Source organism: Tympanuchus pallidicinctus, unplaced genomic scaffold, assembly GCF_026119805.1.
Source record: "Tympanuchus pallidicinctus isolate F22 unplaced genomic scaffold, pur_lepc_1.0 scaffold6, whole genome shotgun sequence".
In the NCBI taxonomy this organism is placed as follows: domain Eukaryota; kingdom Metazoa; phylum Chordata; class Aves; order Galliformes; family Phasianidae; genus Tympanuchus; species Tympanuchus pallidicinctus.
The window spans coordinates 38,021,424-38,045,517 of record NW_026294780.1 but is presented as its reverse complement, the minus strand read 5'-3'; the positions used below and the strand labels follow the sequence as shown (position 1 = coordinate 38,045,517).

At 40.3% G+C, this 24,094-nt stretch overlaps 2 protein-coding genes across 2 annotated transcripts in view; one reads left to right on the top strand and one right to left on the bottom strand.

Moving 5' to 3' along the window:
- The window catches only part of LOC128092112 (uncharacterized), a 392,342-nt gene that overhangs the window by 221,609 nt on the left and 146,639 nt on the right, over positions 1-24,094 (top strand). The gene's annotated exons all lie outside the window — the stretch shown is intronic.
- DIAPH3 (diaphanous related formin 3) overlaps positions 1-24,094 on the bottom strand; it is a 228,895-nt gene that overhangs the window by 90,758 nt on the left and 114,043 nt on the right. The window contains exons 22-23 of the mRNA XM_052705656.1: positions 20,954-21,193; positions 17,594-17,723 (exon numbers count right to left, since the gene is read on the bottom strand). Coding sequence (XP_052561616.1) covers positions 17,594-17,723; positions 20,954-21,193 — 370 coding nt within the window. The remainder of the gene's footprint in view (positions 1-17,593; positions 17,724-20,953; positions 21,194-24,094) is intronic.

Here is a 24,094-nt window from a genome sequence, read left to right as displayed (position 1 = left end):
ATTTCCCACTTTATATTAGAATCATAGAATCATAGAATCACCAAGGTTGGAAAAGACCTAAAAGATCATCCAGTCCAACCGTTCACCTATTCCCAATAGCTCCTACTAAACCATGTCCCTCAACACAACATCCAGTCTTTCCTTGAACACCCCCAGGCTCGGTGACTCCACCACCTCCCTGGGCAGTCCATTCCAGTGCCTGACCACCCTTTCTGAAAAGTAATACTTCCTCATGTCCAGCCTGAATCTCCCCTGCCGTAGCTTGAAGCCATTCCCCCTGGTCCTATCACTAATGACACGAGAGAAGAGGCCGACCCCCAGCTCACTACAGCCTCCCTTCAGGAAGTTATAGAGAGCAATGAGGTCTCCCCTGAGCCTCCTCTTCTCCAGGCTGAACATTCCCAGCTCCTTCAGCCTCTCCTCATATGGCCTGTGTTCCAGACCCCTCACCAGCTTTGTTGCCCTCTTTTGAACACGTTCCAGGGCCTCAATGTCTTTCTTGCAGTGAGGGGCTCAAAACTGGACACAGTACTTGAGGTGTGGCCTCACAGGAGCTGAATACAGGGGAAAAATCACCTCTCTGCTCCTGCTTGCAACACTGTTTCTGATGCAAGCCAGGATGCCATTGGCCTTCTTAGCCACCTGGGCACACTGTCGGCTCATGTTCAGCCGAGCATCAATCAATACCCCCAGGTCCATTTCCTCTACGCAGTCCTCCAGCCACACCGCCCCAAGCCTGTAGCGTCGCCTGGGGTTGTTGTGGCCGAAGTGCAGGACCCGGCATTTGGCCTTGTTGAACCTCATCCTATTGGCTTCAGCCCAGTTCTCCAGCCTGTCCAGATCCTTCTGTAGGGCCTCGCTACCCCCAGGCAGATCCACACTTCCAGCCAATTTGGTGTCATCTGCGAATTTACTGAGGGTGCACTCGATGCCCTCATCGAGGTCATCAATAAAGATATTGAAGAGGACAGGCCCCAGCACCGACCCCTGGGGAACACCACTCACGACCGGTCGACAGCTGGATTTGACACCATTCACCACCACTCTCTGTGCCTGGCCCTCCAGCCAGCTCCTTACCCAGCCAAGAGTGTATCCATCCAAGCCTCTGGCTGCCAGCTTTTGCAGGAGAATGCTGTGGGAGACAGTGTCAAAGGCTTTGCTGAAGTCTAGGTAGACCACATCAACAGCCTTTCCCTCATCCACCAGATGGGTCACTAGATCATAGAAGGAGATCAGGTTGGTCAAACAGGATCTGCCCTTCATGATCCCATGCTGGCTAGGCCTGATCCCCCGGTCACCCTGCACATGCCGCATGATCTCCCTCAAGACAATCTGCTCCATAACCTTCCCTGGCACCGAGGTCAGGCTAACAGGCCTGTAGTTCCCCGGATCCTCCTTACGACCTTTCTTATAAATGGGAGTCACATCGGCAAGCCTCCAGTCTTCTGGGACCTCACCAGTCAACAAGGAGCGCTGACAGATGATGGAAAGCGGCTCGGCTATCACCTCCGCCAGTTCCCTCAGCACTCTTGGGTGGATCTCATCTGGCCCCATCGACTTGTGGCAGTCCAGTTGGAGCAGTAGGTCTCTGACTGTTTCTTTCAGAATCACAGGGGCATTAGTGCGCTCCCCAGCTGAGATTACCAGGTCACAGAGAGGAGTGTCCTGAGGATAACTGGTCTGACTTTTAAAGACAGACGTAAAGAAGGCGTTCAGAAGCTCTGCCTTTTCCTTATCCTCAGTGGTCACATTCCCAGCCTCATCCAGCATTACATCAAATGCCTTCCATTCAACATAGATTTCATGTGTCAAAATGAAAAAAAGAGAAATTAATATTCACAACCAGCAGATTACTTGGCTACCAGTAAATTCATTTTCATTTTGTGCCATTGTCATTAACCTCTATGTTTGATTATTCCTTCCTCTAAAACTTTCACATTATTTAGGCTAGATAAAAAGATGTGCAGCCGCCCCAAATCAGTCTTTTCTGCGCAGTATCCTAAATGTTCCGTAATCACACAACACTACTGTAGCCACAGAAAAATTTCACAAAAATCATAGTTATTGAACTTATAATTCCATATCTTGGTTACATCAGAATACAGAAATGGAAATCAGTACTTAAAAGTACAGGGAACTCCGGTTTTCTTTAAAAAAATCTTTATGGAGACCCTCTCCTCTCCCTCATTTCCAGATCATTATTCTTGCTTTAAACTAAAGCAATATTTCTTCTAGTTTTGTAGCTATACCTCTTTCATATCTAATCCTAGAAATAGTTTTCTAAAGTAATGCACTACTAGTTTTCCTGGATGGCTGCCATCTCTGTACCAAGAGAATCTTCATCTTGCCTACAGGTATTTAGCTTTCTTTGTGCTATTCTGGCCACTACATTCTGAAAAAGTGAGAGCGACAATGACATCCTGATCTCTAGCCTCATGTAGAAAACCATACTCCACAAAAAAAAGATTCTGACAATATACCATTGCTTTTTCTGTTTGATCTTCATGAATACTGTATAGCGGTCAAAGTCTACTGAATGGTTCTCTAAAATTGACCGTGTATTCTTGATGTAATATTTAAACACATAACATCCCTGTTGAATGACATAACAGATCCTCAAAAAAAGCAAACCAAAACAGTGAAATCCTTCACTGTCATAGAGTTTAGTATTCACTGTCATTAGGGTTTAGAGCCCTAACAGAAAAGTAGTATGTAATGCAAAGACAAAATATTAGGAGGTTTCTGTAAACACTAGCAGAGGTCTGAGATATCCATTAACAATAAGAGGTGGATATATTCAGTGTCATAGAAGACTGAGAATACAACATGTATGTCTTATGGTTCCCAAAATGACCTTTTCTCTTGTCTTCTGCAGCGTTTTCCTAGGTTTCTTGCCTTTTCTTGTTCTAAAAAGGTGCTATATGCTACACTTGAATTTTTTTTTCCCCAAAGCTCTGACAATGCCATTGCCTCTCAAGCCCTAGGATGTTTTCTTCGTAGACAAAGCAGCCTCCAGCTGCAAACATGAAATCAGAAGCTCTCCAAACAGAATTTAATTGATTTTCTCTTATTTTGAATTCAAATATGAGCACACTAATATAGCATAACTGTAAACAATGCATGAGAATTTTAATATCCAGCTTTCCATTAATAATGTTACCGTGATCACTAGGAATCAAGCTCAGACCTTAGAGCCCTATACTAACTACACAAGAGCCCTGGTCTGTTATTTTTAGAACTCTCTGTGCAAAATGAAGCTTGGCTCCATGTCTCTTTTTATGATGTACAGTTTGAGCTCAGAACATGAAAAAATGGGCAAAAGTTGAAAACAGACACCCTCAAATGATGAATAATTGGCCATCAGTAAATTCTTTATCTTTGGATTGCTATTGAAAGAATGAAGCACCTGCTAACCAAGGGGAAAAAATGACCAAGCAACAAGATATGCCACCTGCCAGAGCACAGGAAAATAATATCCCCATGTTGCAGAGTACACATTAGAGAGTAAGAAAGAGAGAAAGAAGACACCTGCATCAGTTGTGGTTTCCCTGACTGAAGAACTCTTGAACCTCAACACCTTGGCCCTTAGGGACCAAGACCATGAAGTACTACTGTGCTGACTGCAGGGTAGTATACATTCACAGACAATTTAGGACATGATTGTTAATAACGAACTGCTTTGAGCATACAGTAATATTGATTTACAATTATTAAGAATGAACCATTAGCATGAAAAATTAATGAATATCAGTCTAGTAAAGTTTTAAAGTTTAAACCAGACCAAATTTATCATTACAAACCATTACCACCATCTTTAGATACACAAGCAGAGACACACAAATACACACATGAATAAAAACTCTTGCAACACTTCTCTACTCATTAAGTTTTCTCATCTTCAAGAGTATACACATATTCATTATTTATTCAGCTCTTCTATTCCACTGTGCATTATACCACTTCAATGTTCCTCTTGTAAATTATTTCTGCGTGGCTCATTTGATGTTTTTGTCTTCAGCAGATACCTATGTTTTTCCCAATAATATATACAAATAACATTTCATTTGTCTTAATCTCACTACTGCTTAAAATTCTTTTCACCCTCTTCCTGGAAGATCTACCAAAAATAAAATTCAGATAGCAGAATCAAAATTTGTAGCAGTCTTCCACTTAGTTAGCATAGTCAACATTCTTGAAAACTATAATTTAAGGCAGAAAAACATACCATACGTAAGTAAATAATCTGGAAAATAAACCTTGAATTTAAAAAAAAAAAAAAGGAAAAATGTTCCTAACCTGTTAGTTAAGAACATTGTTCAAAGAAAAACTCTGAATTGAATAGATGACTATTCCAAATCTGAATTTTCTTAAGAACTTACAAATGTGCAACCTGCAGAACAGCGGAATCATCTGCTGATTTTTGTTACTGAATGTAATAGCATATGGATCAAATCATGAAGTTTGTGCTGTTTTCTGAAAACACAAAAAAAGCCATCCAATAAACATCAATCTTGGCTACCTGAAAAGGCACCCTGTGAAAGTTCCACTCCAAACAAGACAAAGCAAAAATCCCAAACAATACATAACAGAAAGATTATTAGCACATACTACTAAGAAATAGCATAATTTCAGGTGTGTACTACTTCTGGCTGTAAAATGAAGTTAATTCTTTTCATAGCAGCTAGAAAAGTGATAGCTGTGATTTGAATTTATGATGAAAATCCTCCAGTAGCACACCAATATTCTAGTTATTGCTTAGTAGCAAACACAGTCATGCCACCTTTGTTTCTCACACTACCTCACCAGTGGGCTGGGAGTGGGCAGGAAGCTGGGAGGGCACAGGAGCACACAGCCAGGACAGCTGACTCAAACTAACCAAAGGGATATTCCATACAACGTGGAGTTGTGCTTAACAATAAAAGCTAGGGGAAAAGGAACACGAGAGAAAAAATTTGGAGTTATGGTATTTATCTTCCCAAGTGCTAGGTGTGATGAGACTTGCTTTCCTAGACATAGTTGAATATCTACCGGAGAATGGGAAGTAGAGAATGAATTCCATGTTTTGCTTTAGTAAACTGTCTATCTCAACCCACGAGTTTTCTCATTATTGCTCTCCAGATTATATTCCTCATCCCCATCTTCACCTGTGGTAAGAGAGAGATTGGCTGCATGATTGCTACCTAGCTGTCTAATGATATAAGCTACACAACAAATTTCAGAAGTACTATTAAAATACACTTCTAGTATTAAAAAAAACTGTGTGATAAGTCTCAAAATAATTAAAAATGTATGTATTAACAAAAGTGTATGTATTACACATTTATCTATTAAAAATAGATCAAACAGAGGACACACCTTAAGCACTCTCCCAAAAAAATCTTCCTCTTCATTCAAATTCAGTGCTTATTGTTAATCACCACTGTATCAACATTTATTTTTTTTTTCCTTCCTCAGTGAACATTTGAGTAACATCTAACTAAAAACAATTCCTACCTGGCAAGTTAACAAACAATATTACTCGCAAGTTAAAAATATATTACTTTTTTATTCAAAATATATAAAAAATATAATTTGGTTCCTTGTTTCAAAGAAAAAGAAAAAAAGGAAAAAAAATAATTATCTGTAAAAACAATGAATAAAGTCTCAAAAAATGAGAAAACAGGTAAGTTAATTGTAGAGGAAAGAGAGCCTGCAGTTTTATATTGTTATTATAATGTGAAAGGAATACCCTTATGTAAATTAGAGTCAAGCACAAGTAAAACGGCAGCCTGGGTAGATGCAGTATAAATCTTCAGAATACCATAAAATAAGAAATTAGTAAAGTGTACTAAATTACAGAAATATTTCTTGACTGAAATACTAATAGAAAAGCAAGAAAGTCATTGTGGTTAAAAGAAGAGGCAGCTTTAATTATATGAATCTTCAGAAACTGCCATATCAGTACATACATTAGCTACAATGAAAGTTGCTCCTGCTGATCTAAGAGTACTTAAAAAAAAGGATTTGTTATACTTCAAAGCAAAAAGGTATCTTTAATTCATGTACTGTAGTAGAAAATTAAGCCTACTTCTCATATTACAAAAGTAGAAGCTAAAACATTAGCAGGTAATGGGGAAAAAAAACCAGTGAATTAAATACCCTGAAGTAAGTTATAATTGCACAGGTAACCTGTCCCTTGCTGCTTGCATGGGAAAGATATATTTGAAAAAATTAAAATATATTTTTCTAAAGGAATAATTAATTTACATATTTTAAGTGTTTTATCGTTTATAAAGTACCATAAACTAGATCTTGATTGTGAACAGAGAAAGTTTCATGGGTGAAATAGCAATTGGTGACCATCTTGAACACAGTGACCACAAAGTGCTTGAATTTTAAATGATGATAGGAGGAAAATTGAATCACAGAATCAAAGAATTATGGAATCACAAGTTTGGAAAGGAACTACAAGATCATCTAGTCCAACCATACTCCCGTTACCACTGCTACCATAAGTCACTAAACCATATCTCACAGCTCCTCATCCAGATGTCCCTTGAACACTGCCAGGGATGGCGACTCCACCACCTCCCTGGGCAGCCATTTCAGTGCCTGACCACTCTCTGAGAGAAGAAGTTTTTCCTTATGTCTAACCTAAACCTCCTCTGGTACAAACGCAGCCATTTCCTTGGGTCCTGTTTGTTGCCTGGGAGAAGAGGCCAAACCTTTCCTCATCACAACCTCCCTTAGGAAGTTGTAGAGTGCAATGAGGACTCCCCTGAGCCTCCTCTTCTCCAGACTGAACAATCCCAGCTCCCTCAGCCACTCCTAATAAGACTTGTGTTCCAGACCCCTCACCAGTTTAACTGTTTTTCTCTGGACACATTCCTTCTTGTAGTGAGGGGCCCAAAACTGAACACAGTACTCAAGGTGTGGCCTCACCAGTGCTGAGTACAGGGGGATGATCACCTCCCTGCTCCTGCTGGCCACACTGTTTCTAACGCAGGTCTGGATGCTGTTGGTCCTCTAGGCCACCTGGGCACACTGCTGGCTCATGTTCAGCCAAGCATCAACCAACACCCCCAGGTCCCTTTCCTCTTCACAGTCATCCAGCCACTCATCCTCAAGCCTCTAGTGCTGCATGGCGTTATTGTAGCCAAAGTGCAGGACGTGGCACTTGGCCTTGTTGGACCTCATTCCATTCACCTCAGCCCAGCGATCCAGCTTATCTTTTTCTCTCTGAAGGGCCTTCTTACCCTCAGGCAGATTGACCCCACCTCCCAGCTTGGTGTCATCTGCAAACTTACTGAGGGTAAGACGGGCCCCAGTACCGACCCCTGGAAGACACCACTTGTAACGGATCACCAGCTGGACTGAACTCCATTAATCACTACCCGTTGGGCACAGCCCTCTAGCCAGTTCCTTATCCAAAGAAGGGTATGACTTGTCCAGGCCATGGGCAGCCAGTTTCCCCAGGAGAATACTGTGAGAGATCATCAAAGGCTTTGCTGAAGTCTACGTAGACTACATCAACACGGACCAGACTGGTGACAAATCTACCAGTCTGGTCACCCAGTTGTAGAAGGGGATGAGGTTGGTCAAGCACAGCCTGCCTTTAATGAACCTGTGTTGGCTGGGCTTGATCACCCAGATGCCACATGTGCCGTGTAATCTCACCCAATATCATTTGCTCCATAACTTTCCCTGGTACTGAGGTCAGGCTGACAGGCGCATAGTCCCCCAGATCCTTCTTATGGCCCTTCTTGTAGATGAGAATGACTTCGGCAAGCCTTCAATCCTCTGGGACCTCACCAGACAACCAGAAACTACCAGCTCCCTCAGCACCCTAGCAAACCTTAGCAACTTCCTTGCAATCTCCCTAGGTAGCCTTCTTCCAGAGGATACAGACTCTTTTTCTTCCACAGTCTCAACAGTAGTACCCAGTTCATCCACACCAGTCTCCTTCCCCTACATCTCGCCTTATGGTACTCAGGAACAGCCTGTTTTTGTGCTTTTAAGATTTCCATCTTGAGGAGCATTCAGACTTCCTGCACCCCTTTACCCTTAAGGAGCGACTCCCAAGGGACCCGCGCTACAAGCATCCTGAACAGATCTAAGTCCACCCTCTGGAAGTTCAAGATAGCAGTTTTGCTGGTTACCCTTCTGACATCGCCAAGAATAGAGAATTCTACAATTTTGTGGTCACTCTGCCCAAGACCTTCCCCAGTCTTCACATCTCCCACCAGTTCTTCTCTGTTAGTGAACAGAGTAGGTCTAGCAGGGCACCATTCCCCTGGTAGGCTCTCGTACCAGTTGCATAAGGAAGCTATCTTCCACACACTCTAGAAGCCTCATGGACTGCTTCCTCTGCACTGTATTATATTTCCAACATACCTCAGGGTGACTTCTGCAAGCTGCTCATAGAATGCTTTGTCCAACTCTTCATCCTGATTAGGCAGTCTATAACAAACTCCCATCAAGATGTCACCCCTACAGGCCTTCCCCCTGATCCTTACCCACAGACACTCAGCTTTCAAGCTCTTCAAAACAGTCTTTAATATAAAGGGCCACACCACCACCCTTCCTTCCTTGCCTATCCCTTCTGAAGAACTTGTAGCCACCCATCACAGCACTCCAGTCATGAAAACTAGGTCATAGCAACTAGGTCATGGTTAGCCTGATGCACAATCACTTCCAGCTCCTCCAGTTTGCTGCCCATGCTGCACGCATTGGTGTAGATGCACTTCAGCTGAATCATCTGCCTCACCCCCTGCTCAAGCATCATTCCCCTAGGCTCATCTCTGGTGAGCCCAGTTTTGTCCCCTTGCCCCATCATAGCTAGTTTAAAGCTCTTTCGATAAGCCCTGCTAGCTCCTGTGCTAGGATTTGTTTCCCCCTTTGAGATAGGTAGGTTCCATGCATGGACAACAGGTCAGAGGCCAAGTAAACTGCTCCACGATCAAAGAACCCAAAGTTTCTGCCTGGACACCAACCTCTGAACCAATTATTCATTGCTTGTGCTTTCCAAGGCAGCTCTGTGTCCCTCACTACCCCTGAGGGTGTAGAACAAAAGATCACTTGAGCTCCCACTTCTTGAACTAAATGTTGTAAATCCCTGAATCTCTTTTCATAGCTCAATATTTACACTCCTCACCACTTGACCCACCTTCCACAGCTACAGCACCATATGGACAGTGTGCACTGTGCTCACTCGCTGAACCTCCCCATTCTCAGCAGGTAGCAACAACAGTTACCCACCTGCAGTGCTCCTGAAACTATTTAAAGCTTATTATCAGGTGTGAATGTCAAGGGCAGGTGATGTCACATTCATAGGGTGTTTAAACTGTGTCACTAATGTACCAGCTCCACCCTTGCTAACTCAGGAGCCCGCCTACAAGCTGCCAGCTCCCTAGCACAAGCGCAGCACTGTTGCTTGCTTTAAAAAAGCCTTAGAAAGCAGACAGCCAACCCCCCAAAAAAAGACACCCAAACCCCAGCCCTGGATAGCAGACATCAAGCTGCTTGGGGAACAAGTAAATAAGGTTCCCTGAGAAACTTCTTTTGAAATCATTGGGATTTGTTGATGGTGGTCACTTTTAAAGTACTACTCCCTGAGAGTAAAGAAACAGGCAATTCCAAAATATCACAAGTCAAGCAGGTGGGACAGAAGGCCAGCCTGGCTGAACAAGGATCTTCTTCTAGAGCTTAGGTGGAAAAAGCTGTATAGCAACTGGAAGTGTGGTCAAGTGACATGGGAATACTATAGTGAAGCTGTTCACCTTGGAAGGGAAAAAATTCATGCAGCCAATGCTGAGTTGACACTGGCCAATACTGTGGAGGACAGTAAAAAGGTTTTTTTTTTCAATACATTAACAACAAAAGGAGGGCCAGAAAGAATGTTGGTTTGTTAGTTGAGGAGAAGAGTTATCTTACAAAGCAGAGATATTTAATGTCATCTTTGCCTATGTCTTCAACACTGATGATGGTCACTGGCATTCCAGGTGCCCTGAGTTGGAGGACTGTGACTGCAGTAATGATCAATTCCAAGCCAATCCTGACTTTGTGTTAGATTTGCTGCTCTACCTGCATGCATATAGGTTCAGAGGATCAAAGGGGATTCATCCCAAAGTACTTAGAGAGTTGGCTGATGTCGTTGCAAGACCTCTCTCAATTATTTCTCAGTCGTCTTGGGAATCCGGAGAGGTCCCAACTGACTGGAAGCTGGCAAACGTTCCGATTTTCAAGAGCAAGCAAGAAGATCCTAGTAATCACAGATCTGTCAGTCTCCCTTCAGTGCCTGGTAAAATTATGGAGAAAATTATGCTGAGAGTTATTGAAAAATGCATGAAAGACAATGTGGTCATTGGTCACAGCCAACACAGGTTCATGAAGGGAAGGTTCCTGTTGAACTAACTTAATTTCCTTTTTGTGACAAGGTCATCTCTCCTTGAGCACAAAAAGGACACAAAACACTTGCTTAGACATTCACTGTGAAAAAGTTAGTGCACGTTAAGTCAACTTTCTTTATAAAAATATACATCTGCAAGAGTACTAAAAGGATTTTAAAATACATGAGCTGTGGTCTTTTGAAACTGCTTGATTTTCTGAAATCAAGAAGTGGTGCAGAAGTGGTATTCAAGATAAAACAGAATATTACAGGTAATGAAACCAGTATATATAAATGCCAATTTGGCAAAGACATCTGTATGAGAACTGTTGAGTCAAGGCCTGAACCACTGATGGATCACCTGAGGCAAGGACAGAGTCAGCCACTGGAGCACAGGTGAAGGTGATTCACCTGTGTGACTGGAAGGGGTGGAGCCTAGCTCTACCTCTCCTAGGCCCCATTTAAGGGCTGACTGCTGCTAAAAAAAGAATTTTTTTCTAGAGATTCCTCTGCTGTGGAGTCTTTCCTTTGAACCCAGATCTTTGGAAACCAGACCAGGTATGTGTATGGAAAGGGGGAACCCCTTTCGTGAGGAGATGTCCTACACGGGGTATGAAGGAGTGTGCATGCTCCCCCTCCCCCTGACGTATCTGAGCTCATGAGGTTAGGTTGCTGGCTGGGGTAGGGAGACTCCTTGGGGAAGTTTGTATGAAGGGGACCTGTAAGTCGTATGCAAGGAAAGAGCAATAGCTTTCCCTTAGAGGACTGGTAACAGCAGGTATCTTGTCAAATGATAACATCGGAGTTATAGGTTGTGTTATTGTTATCTTCATCTACTGTAAGTGTTTGGTACCGTGTATTTGAGTAACTGCTATCAAAACACTCCAAAGGAGTCTGGAGGTCTGATTTGGTAAAGTGGGAAGCCAGCATTATGTATGATTGCTAGTGAATGTATTGAATACTTGAGACGTGGCACAGCTGCAAGGCGAGTGTAGAGTATAACAACGATCATTGTCTGGCTGTCTGTCTTTACATTTTTGTATGAATGGGGATGATGAACCCATAGAGAGATTCCCATTAGAGAGATTCCCATTCCATTCAGGGAATGAGTGTAAACTTGTTTATGTAATATCGTGTTCTGCTTGCGACGAGGTGCATGAGGGAGATGGGTCAATCAGTGCTAGTTCTGTAGCAAGATGTTTACAACCAAAGGATATGGTTTGTTAGGGGAATGCTATATGGTATTGAGGGTGTTTAATGAAACTGAAGAACTGTTTTGTTTGATTTCTGGGTTTTGAAGGGAATGGGACAAGCTGTTTTGATGGGATAAGAAAGTGCAATTGTTAATGGTATACGGAAGTATAATTGAGGGTATGTGGAAATGTAACTGAGGGTATGAATAGTGGAATAGTTTGCAAAGGAAAAAAGGGTTAAAAAGAAAGTGAGTTTATCTGTGCTGGCATGAGAGCAACCCCCCCACACTGTTCCCCTGTGAGCAGAACTTGGTGTGAGAGAGAGAGCCAGGGACAGAGACTGCTGCTGTAAACAGCATTACTTGCAAAGGAGGAGGTGGAGAGGGTAGGGCACTGGAAGTGAGAGTAGCCTTCATCTGCAGAGATCTAGGAAACCTGAAATCTCAGTGTTAGCACTAGAAGCCCCTGGAGAGGAGGAGGTGAAACTGAAATATCATGTTAGTAGTTTATGTAATGATGAGAGTTTGGAAAGTGAAAAAGTTTGGGAAGGACACAAGGTGAGGAAGGCAAAGACGAGCAGGGTGTAAAAGGGTTGTCAGGACTGAAGAGAGGTGAATGATATGAAAAAACAAACAAACAAACAAACAAAAAAAACAAAGTCATCAACAACAACAAAAAAAAACTGACTGAGAAACAGGGATAGTAAAGAAATTGGGAATAACAGCAGTTGTTACTGTTGTGGCACTAGATTAGGGCCATAGGATCCAGAGATTTCCTCAGAGAGAGGTAGGGGGGCTCGAAGCACCCAGGGAGGACTCCACCCCACTGGAACGGGAAGCAGTGTGCAAACTGAAGGGAAATGGAACACTGGTGGAGAAATCCTACCAAGCTGAGTGAGAGGGAACTGTCTCTGATTGCAAAGGTGAAGGATGGAAATCTGGGAAGTTTACCCTAGTAGATCCACTGGTTAAACTGCAGCTAAGGGAGCAGGATAACGAGGTTTATCTTTTGGTGGGTATAGGTGCCTCTTACCACCTGTAGATGATTTGGTTAAAGTAGTAGGTGTTACTGCTCAATAAAAAAAGGCTTGCTTTTGGGATCATTTAAATATAGGCTGAGAAAACAAGTAGGAATACATAAATTTTTGTACATACCAGGTTACTCTGGCAAGATTTATTAAAACAAATGAATGCAGAGATTAAATTCAATAAAATTGGAGCTAAGGATCCATCAATATTAACTGATTGAAAATTGTTAAGTTTGGATTTAACACAAACTGGGAGAAACAAGGTTGTACCTCCAGAAGCTACAGAAATCTTAAATAAGGTATGCTTAGATGTGTGGATATCAGGGATACCTGGCAGAACCAAAATTGCAGCCCTAAAGAGTAGTTAAAAGCAAGAGTTAGCCCAGTCAGGGTAAAGCAGTGCCCTTTGAGGATATGTGATTGTAGAAGGATAAAAGAAATAATAGATCATTTTTTGGAGTCTGAATATGTATCCAAATACAATCCGACTATAGCTATAGTTGGTACAAGATGCTATACTTTGGTACAAGATTTGAGGGCAATTAATAGAATAGTTGAATGCATAAACCAGTGGTGGCAAATCCATGCACTTTATTAACCAAGTTAAGGAATTAGTAGGTGGAGTTCACTTTCTGGATTTGAAAGACACCTTTTCTGCCTGGTTTGGTCAAGGGAGGCTTAAGGTTATTTGCCTTTGAATAAGAAAACCCTAATATTGGGAGAAAAGACTCAGTTAACCTGGACAATGTTACCCAGGGTTGTGAGAACAGCTCAGTGATTTTTGAGAGCTGGTCAACTTGTGAGCCTGAGATTTGGATTCCTCCATCCCAGGGTAGAATCTTACTGCAGCGTGTGGATGCCATGGAAACAGAAGAGGACTGTGTGCAATGGACTGTGAGTTTGCTGAATTTCTTGGTTTAAATGATTATCAAGTTTCTCAACAGAAAGCACAAATAACTCCATAGCAAGTGACATATCTGGGATATGAGATTACAACTGGACTTCAAACATTAAGGACTGTCAGGAAAGAAGCCACAAACTGCCAAATCCCTGAGCCACAAACTGCCAAGGAACTCCATACGTTCCCAGGAATGGGAGGATGATCGACTGTGCATACACAGCTACGGACTGTTGGTAAAGCCAAAATATGATATGAAATGGGGAGGCAAGGAGACATTCTCTCGGTTGAAACAAGAACTCATGAAGGCCCCCCTGTTTGGGGGCTACCAGACATGACCAAACCATTCTGGCTGTTCTTGCATGAAAAACAAGGAATAACCCTGGGAGTCCTTGCCCAGAACGTTGAAGGGCCTTGCCCCCTGTTGAAGGGCTGTGGCACACTTCTCCAAACAGCTTGATGAAGTAAGTAAGGGATGGCCAGGGTGCTTGAGGGCAGTGGCTGCACTAGTACTCAATATTCAGTATTCAAGATTCAATATTAAAATATTCAAGAAGCCAGTGAATTTATGCTAGGCCAGAGAATAACAGTTTTAATGTCTCATACAGTGTCTACTGTATTGGAGGTAAAAGAAGGGCATTGGCTCTCACCCCGAAGGTTCCTGAAATCTCAGGCCATCCTGGTAGGGCAGGATGATGTAGAAATAATTGTAACTAATATTGTCAATCCAGCATCTTTCCTTAGTGGAACTCCTGGAGAACCAGTATTTGATGAGTGCTTTGAGCCTATTGGACCTGAAGGACAAACCCTTAGAAGATTGAGAAGACACCTGGTTTACTGACGGTAGCAGTTTTGTGAGACAAGGAAACCGTAAGACAGGATATGCAGTAACTGCTACTGACAAGGTAATCAAAGCACAACCATTACTAGCCATTACCTGTGGGGACCTTCCCTCAGAAGGCTAAAATAAATGCCTGGACAAGAGTCTTGAATATATGGACAGATGCTAATTATGTATTTGGGATGCTACATGCTCGTAGTACCGTCTGAAGAAAGCAAGGACTGCTCACACACAAGGAAAACAGCATGATGTCAATCTACCAATGGCGATTATTCACTGTAAAAGACATCAGAAAGGTAATACTGTACAGGAAACTGGAAAAAAGATGATGGATCAGGTGGCAGAATAGGTAGTTGACGAAGGCTTTAATTTCAGACGGTGAACTTAAAATCTCTGAATCCGAATCAGAATCTGTAAAATATTCTAAAGAGTATAGAAATTTAATTAACGATTTAGAAGGGAAGAGAGCAAGCTGACAGATGGGTGCATGTCCAGATGGACACATTGTTATGCCCTTTAGTATTTTCTGGAAACTGGTGTGAGAATCTTTTGGTTTTTTGGCTCAAAGCTTGCTTCCTGAGGTATTTCTTGTGATAAGACTCTGAGTGATTTGTTGAGGAGGCAAGTGATGGGTGCTAATCGTGTGACAATCGATTTTGTGTTGGGAACATTTGAAAGCCCCTTCCTCTAGAGCTGCTTAAGAGCAGATGAGAGTGCTCAGGAGTGTTTACTGGTGGAAGATCTGGCCTGTGACTAAACAGCTCCAGCTAGGTGTGGGAAAACTGGGGAACGATACCATCGTGTTCTGTGAGAAACAGGATGCAGATGGGCATCCCTGCTGCCTCTTATCTGCTGGCAAGGCCTAGAAGATGGGAACAAAGGAGTTTCTGCTGAGATCCCAGAGCCAGAAGCTGCCACTCAAAGGAGAGCTGACTCAACCACTTTGGATTTGAGCTGTCACTCCAAAGACAGCTGACTCGAACACTTTGAAAGTATTGAAAAAAGGCCATCATCACCATGGTCGTTGTTCGTCGTCGTCAATGGAACAATAATGCCTGACGACCCACCGCTACTGAAGATCAAAGACTGAACTATGAACCTCGCTGGATCCATGGTGGTGACTATGTCCCTCTTGCTGCCTATAAAGACTCCTTGCTTCTTCTCTTCTATCTTTTCTACCGCCCTCCTTCCCTTCCCCCATCACCCTAATTCATAATAGTGTCCGTCTTCCCCTTCCCCATTTCCCCTGATTAAGATTTATAATAAACTGGTTGGACCAACATTTGAACCGTTGCTTCTTAATCTCACGCCGGGTATATAGATAATAAAAGAACCTCCTCTCCTTCCTATAAATTGGAGCGAGACAACTGGTTCTAGGGCAGGATGAGAAAATATATTGGGCAAACAGACACTACAAAGTACGATCTTAGTACCAGGAACAGGGTACTCTTGGGAAAGGAAACCTTCTGGAGCAACAATGGCAAATTGATTTCTCGGAACTCCCAAGAAAAGGGGTGTATCGCTGTATGTTGGTACTGATACCTTTCTACTGTGGCCAGAGGTATTCCCCTGTAGGACTAATAAGGCCAGGGAGGTAACTTAAGTGCTGTTACGTGAAATAATTCCAAAGTTTGGGTTCCTGCAGCAATCTCAGATCGAGGCCCACATTTTGTTGGTAAGGTGGTCCAACAAATAAGCATGTTATTAGGAACTGACTAGCTACTGCACACACCCTATAGGCTGCAGTCAAGTGGCCAGGTGGAGAAAATGAATCATCTGATCAAATTAGAAATAGTAAAACTTGGCCAAGAGGCTGGGATTCTATGGCTGCAGGTGTTGCCTCTGGCACTTCTAAGAATTCAGACAAAACCCCAAACCAAGGAAGGATTAAGCCCATATAAGATTCTTTATGGGTGATGTTACACTGTACAAAAGGGAATCCAAATGCAGGCAGGGGATGAGGTGTTGAGTGAGTATATGGTTAGCTTGGCAAAGCAGTTAAAGAAAATTGATTATTTGGTACCCGGGCATGAAGCAGGCTTTGTGCCCCGGTACCAAATAATCAATTTTCTTTAACTGCTTTGCATGATCCAGTGCATGATGTATTACCAGGTGACTATGTTTATGTTAAATTGCTCTCAGATTCACTTTTGGAACCGAAGTGGGAAGGACCCTACCAAGTACTTCTGACCACCCACACAGCATCTAAAATAGAAGGACTTCATGGATTCATCATGCCCGCCTGAAGAGAGCACCCAGACCACAGTGGACAGCAGAAGAGGAAGGACCATTGAAAATCAGGATTTGAAAGCACGTATTGGACTTTGATGACAACCAGTGTGATTGTAGTAGCAGTCACAGCTTGGCAAGAAAATAGTTACTTGAGAATGATTGAGAAAATTGGCCAAGCTCTCAACAGATCCTGCTGGATATGTATAGCTCTCCCTAGAAGAGAAGGAAGAGCGTTGGTTTATGGGATAGTAGCAGTAAATTGGACAATTCCAAATTGGGTGGAAATTTGGAGTATAGAAGATAAGCCACAGACGGGCCCTAAGTTTGATTTACTAGTTATTAACTCTACTGGGTCTATCTTTGTAGATAGGAAAAACAATAGTGAAGGCGGGGTGGGGGTTGGATGGTGAAATTTGACAGGCATTGGGTGTAGCTGGGAATACGGAACTCTGGAACAGTATCAGGGACCAGTGAAGCTGGAAGGTGGAAGTAAGGTGAAGGGAGTGATCCTAGAATAGATGAGGTGTCACAATGGGTCTCAGATAAAAACGTACTCGGAATTGTATGGATGGGAACATCATTCACCCACGAAGGAAGTATGAACAGGCCATAGCCTTTCTGCATTTCTGAACAAAAGGACACCCAGTAATCATGGAATCATAGAATGCCTTGGGTTGGAATAGACATCAAGGATCATCTAGTTCCAATCCCAATGCTATGGGCAAGGTTGCCAACCACATGATCAGACTGAAAGACGAAAGTGATTTAAGATCTTTTAACAGAAAAGAACTTCTAGAAGAAATCTCTTCTGGAAACTGAATCTAAAGGACACGTTAGAAGAAGTATAATGGGAAATCCTGTAATTAAAAAGGATGGAATGATATACTATATTCAAGAACACTTGCAGGAGCAAAAGTTACTGATCATTGATATAGACCAATAATGCACGTTCTAAAAATAATATTAGTATAAAACAAGCATCATCTCACAGGGAAAAAAAAAGTACTGCAATGCACTCAGAATTAGTTATACAAACCTTTACTAGCTTTATCCAAATGCTGAAAATCTTCAACAAAATTCAGAACATCTTGATAGTTTTCTTCACACACTTCTACAAGAAAATGGAGCAGTGTTGTTTTTTGATCTGCTGACTTCGTGTCTTTCAACTAGGCAAGAAAAAAAAAAGTGTTAAAACACTGAGGATAAGATTGCCTCTGAATATTTTGGTAATTAATATATATTGCTAATTGTGAATAAGAAAAAAGATAAGAACAAACTGTTGAACTGGAACAGTTCTTGGAGAAAATCTGAAGTAATAGATTCATATTTCCATCCTTGATAAAAATAAGAATTAAATATTTCATAGAAAAAAATATTTGAGTTCATTTCTAAGAAACAGTATATGTTTTTCTTTTAAAATGTATTTATTTAAGCAATGTATCAGTGTCTGTGAAATCATGATCAGATTTATGATAAACTAACAATTCAGAGCTCAATCTGCAAAATTTATCAATAAATGATGTAAATATACACTTCATAGGATGACTCCTTACCTGTGATGCTAACTCTGGCTTAACACGCAAGAAGTGTAAGCTGCAATCTCAGTTTGAACATTCACAGACCTGAATGTTCAAAAAGTTATACTTCCAAAACCGTTAAGCATAAAATTTTCTGTCTGAATCTTTTGTACACACAAAAATGATTTCAAGCCTGATCAGTTTAGGACTTGTATCTATGTATGTAAAAATGCTAACAACTAACAATAAGCAAGCATTCAGTTATACGTTTCTGTTGTAGCCATCTGATTGGCTTGATATAAAAGTCAGAAAATCAGAAACTTTTTTTTTTCCCATAGTGTCAAACTGAAACAGAGAATTCTGGATGGCACTTAACAATCAAGTCAGCATTTCATACATTCCTGTTAAAAGTCATCAATTGTTTTCTAAGATCAAGATGATACAAACAATAAATCTGATGAGCTATGTGCCTCCATTTTTTTTCCTTTACACAAGTATGTTAATGTGATTTTCAAAATAAACTCATGAAACTCATAAACAATTTTCAAAATAAACTCATGAAATTCATATACATTGAAACAAACAAAAAAAATAGGGTCACTACTACATGTACTGTAATAAATTAATTCCATTGAGATTCTCAGCAATAAATATCTCAACTGTTGGAACATCACACAATTTCTACAACGAGACTCTGCTTAAAATGTATGTAATCATAAAAAGTTAGTTTTAAAAATAAACTGGGGTTACAAACACGCATTTATGTTTAATATGTCAGTAGTTAATAAATTACTGTTGGCACACCAACATCGTATCTCTCTTCTCAGTATACGTAGCAGACTTATTTACATTTCAATTCTTCACGATGCAGGAAGAAGTAAAGATATGGGTTTATCTTTGCAAAACGGATAACTCATTGAGTTTCTTAGCCATAGTCAAAAAAGAGAATAGCAACCTTACTGTGAAACCTTACTGAAAAATACTGAGCAGAACACCAAGCAGTCTGCAATTGGTAGCCTCATAGTTTTTCAGTCAAGAAATAGTGGTTTGGGTGGGATCATCTTTCAATTTAACACTCATTTTTTGTAACAATTGAATCAGTTTCTTATTCTCAGAACAGAAGGGATTATACATTAACTGAGACAGAACACGCTGCTCAGAAAAATACAAAAAATTACACATACATACTTCCACCTCTGTGTTTCAAGACACAGTTTCATAACCAATGAAGGCTTGGCAATCACGTGCTTACTAAATAGCTTCCCAATACTTCCCAACTACCATTAAGGCAGCATTACCTCACTCAAGAAAAGAAGTTTTTAACCAAATGGTCTGGCATTTTAAAACAATCAGTATGAAGCAATGCCAAATCAAATACGTATGAAAACTTTGCCATTTGAACTTTATTTTTAATTTGTGTATTTCTTAAGTAAATGAAATATATCAAATACTATAATATATGATTATGTATAATTAAAGAAGTCCTGAAAGATGCAAAATAGTATCCCCATTTCTAATCGTATGACGTGATGTAATATCAAAATTCCACCCTACGAGGCATTTTGATTATAAGGAGAGAATTACCTTTTTCTGTAATAGCGTATATCTTTATACTTAATTCACTAACAGTCTATTAGTAGCAATCAGTATTTTTCCTGAGCAGAAGATTAGGTGTCTACTGACATCCATTTCAACCTGAATTATTCCACGATTCTAAGAAACCCAATTCCTAACAAGTTAACTACATAGGTTGCTCTCATCACGTGGTTGGCAACCTTGCCCATAGCATTGGGGTTGGAACTAGATGATCCTTGATGTCTATTCCAACCCACAGCATTCTATGATTCCATGATTACTGGGTGTCCTTTTGTTCAGAAATGCAAAAATAATGAATAACTTCTATGTTATTATGTTGTCTCACATCAGCGAAAGTGGATGTTGCTGACATGGCAGTAGAGGTCAAACCTTCCTGACAATATTCACTTATTACATTTTGTTGTTATACACTGGCAGTAGACGACAGTAGAGGGGTGGTCTGACAAAATGGCATCTGACATAGAAGTGCATATAAAGCAAAAGTGTGCCACTGAACTCCATGTGGAAAAAAATGGCACCCACTGACATTCATTGGTGCTTGCTGAATGTTTTTGGAGACCAAACAGTGGGTGTTAGGACAGTGAGGGGGTGAGTGGTGTGTTTCAGCAGTGGCAACAGTAACATGAAAGACAAGACATGTTCTGGACAGCCATGCAAAGCTGTGACACCACAAAATGAAGTGCCAAATTGTGTGAAATGGTTAATGGTGGTGATGAGGAAAAAACTATAGCACTAAATAGGGTTAGCCAATTAGGCTTAGAATTGTTTTTAAGTTAACACTCAAGAAAGAATAGATGTCTTCTTGCATTACATTGTCACTCTTTCAACTTTTACATAAGGAAAATTAGAAGCAGCTGGAAACTAATGAAGCTGAGCAACAAGAAAAGGAAAACAGATAAGGAAAAATGTTATAAGAAAGAGAAATCATAACTACCTCATAACAGATTAAAATCTTAGAAGTGTTCAGACATATAAATCTACAGTGCAACCGGGATCACATTGATACGGTCCTTCCATAGCTTTAGTTTGTTTTGGTTTTTATTATAATTTCCTCAATATGAAATATTCTGAAAGTTCAAATGCAAGTCAGTCACAAGATGACTGTACATAGATAAGCTCTGTATTGTTCAAATCATCATCTAATGTTTAGAATTAAGAAGAAAAAATAAATAAATACAAATAATTAACTGCAGAGAAAACATCAAGATAAGGTATTTAGGAAGTACAATAAAAACAAATAAAGAAATGAATGTAATACTCAACATGGACATTTCAAAACTCACTTTACAGAGAGAGCTGAGGTTATATCCAAAGGTCTGTGCATTCCGAGAACCTGCATTCATGTAGTTTCCCATTAACAGTACTAGTTCCAGCAGCTTGCTGAAGCTTTTGCTCTTTTTTATCTCTTCACAAGCAGCACTGACAGCCATGATGTCAGGTTTGATGTTGTTCACCTGCTCCTCAAACTGAAGCTTAAAAAGAATAGCAGTGAGCCGTGGCCGTAGTCTCTTCACGTTGCTCATCTGATTGAAAAGAAAATAGGAGATTTCCTTTAAAATTCATGCTACACTGTACAAATGCATACAATCTGAAATGATTTATTGGTGTGACAGGCTTGAAGAAGCAATATATCTGCTATAACTGATAGCAAATGAACGAATGAATGAGAGACACTTGGGTAAGCAACTGAAATCCCATCTTGTGGTTAATGTGAACTGCCCCCATCCTTTCCCAATAACTAGTATGTGTAAGCAATAAATGATAAAGTGTCATCATATATCATATCTGTCAACTCATATACCAAATCCTATAAAACTAATCCAAGTTTATGATCCAGTAGTTGCAAAGTAATAAAAGTAGTTCACAAATTCTGTATAACTCAGGATGTACCAAAACAAGGCAAATCACATTTTCTGGTGCAAATATTTAAAAGCTGATTTCAATAAGAGCTTAATCTCAACTTGTAGAAAAACAACAGTTCTGAAAAATCTCTGCTATGAAACACTTAATATAATATGTATTATTATATGCCAGTATTCATACCCCACTACAGTCCTAGACTTTATACAGTTAAATTAGGTAAGGCAGAACACTCCTAGGAAAAGAATAGCTTCTTTAGATCATATGCAAAAAACTTACTTCCTCTACACTTTACTAGTCAAGTATTTTCAACAGAAGTTTCAGTCTTTCTATACGACTTCAGTTCCTGAATTCCTACCCTAGAGATCCTATACACATTTTTTCCTGTATCCAGACAAGATTGTGAATTTTATTAATACTTTAAATCAAAGAACATGGAATGTACTCAATAAATTAAATTTCCCTAGCTTCCAGTGTACTTCTCACACCTTTTATTGCCACCTTTTATGCCCAACCCCATTTTTCCCTCTTTCACAGAAGAAATCATGTTTTGCCACCTTGCTCTTCAGTTCTGAATGCATGGAAGAAACACCAGTGTTGAGTGCTTCCATGCATGTCTTCCCTCATTTTTTCCCTATCCTTGTTTTCCCACCAATACAACAAATTCTTTAAGACTTTCTTCCTGATAGTCATATTCTCCTTTCTGAAGGCAAAGTTGAAGCCAGTAATGCCTTAACAATACATGAAATCCTAAACTACTAGATTATGTACAGGTTTGGGGTTTTTTTATGTTATTGTTGACTGTTATTCAGTCTAGACACAGAAAGGCTTTTTTGTTTGTTTGTGGTATGGAAGATACACAGATGCACAGATTTACTGACAACTTAATCAAAATGGAATGGAGACACAGCTTTTCCTTCTCAGAGTTGAGTTAGGACTCATTTTTTTGAATTAGGACTCATTTCCCTACAAAAGAAACATCCAAGACTGAGAAGTTTTGAAATTAATTCTATTTTTAGCAGGCGTAACAGCCATCAGAAAACTATTTTCATTAAAAGCTACATATGGAGCAGATATCACCAGACTGAAAAGATTTCCTAATGGGAAATCAAGTCACAGTTTAACATAGGAAAGGTCTCCTATAAAACCTCTATTTCAGGCAGATGACAAAAGTAAATATATTTATACCAGAAGTCAAGTGTAGAAGTACATGAGTAATTTCAGTTAGAATAACATAATATCAAATCAAATGAAGAAAAGTTTCTGAAAGTCAGCAGGATAGATCTCTCTTCCAGATGGAAAAATCTGATAAATTAGTTCTAAAAGTACTTCATACTTCCTAATGCTATTACTTTTAGTGTCTCAATATACAAGCCATGAAGATATGGGCAGGTGATCATAGTGTCGATGGAAATATCTGAAAATCATGACAGCAGACGTAGTATTTTCTATGAGGTTGAACCACCATACTTACTCCAACTTAGAAGTGGAATTTGACACTGTAAAGGTTTAAGCAATATGCAGTGATAACAGCCCACAACAGCAGATGATTATGATGTCCTTGATGTGACCACAAAAAAAATAAAAAAATAGATCTCTAGCACATTCTTATTTAGAATGATCTTCTCTAATGATTCAACGAGTCATCCAAGTTGATTTCCTAGACAGGAAGATATTATGTGCCTATGATGAAAACAGTAGTGGGAAGAAAAAGCATTCTGCTGCAAATCTTCTGTAGTCTTGTCAATAGTCAATTAAAATTATTTATCTATATTGTTACTTAGTGCATTTGGAAACATGGGTAATCTGTGGCAAAAAGAGTTTGACCTGAAACATCACATATGTGGATGCTGTTGAAAGACAGCTTGCACATATTAGGAAAAGTCCCCCACTTCTACAAAATGGTGACAGACAAAGCAAGTCCCAAAGGACATGCAGCTCCATTGAGCTCTAAAGTCTGAAGCTGGAATACATGAAATATCTGCACAGCCAGTTCAAGCTATAAATATCTAATATACTGACTAGATTCAAGATTCTTTAAGCATAGCTGCCCTGTTAGCCAGTCACATGGATAGATCACTTAATGTAGGTGAAAACTTCCCAAAAAACCTTGAAGTTGTTCAGCATCTATATATCAAGATCCTCTACTGATCACATCAAAACAAAATACCTTTTCTTAACATGTCCAAATCACAACATGAAAATCAGTTTCACAAAGACTGTTGGCATTTTTAATGAAGCAGAATATTGTGCCCTGCTGCCAACCCAAATACAAATTCTCCTGAAGCCCAATACAAGTATCTGTTCTTCTTAGACACCAAAGTTTAGATGCTTTAAAACTTCTCAGCACTGAAAAAATGGCAACTCTATTGTAAAACATGTAGATATCAGGTATCAAAAACCGTTAGCATGGGAGGAGATTTTGCACAAAGCCAGGAAGGATGTTTTGGAAGGCAGTAAGCAATGCTGCAACCAATACAGGTGGCATCAGTTTCCTGGATGACATGGTTTCAAGTTGAGTTGAAGGTGTGCAATCTATTCCTAAAAGCTAAGAGAGTGAAAAC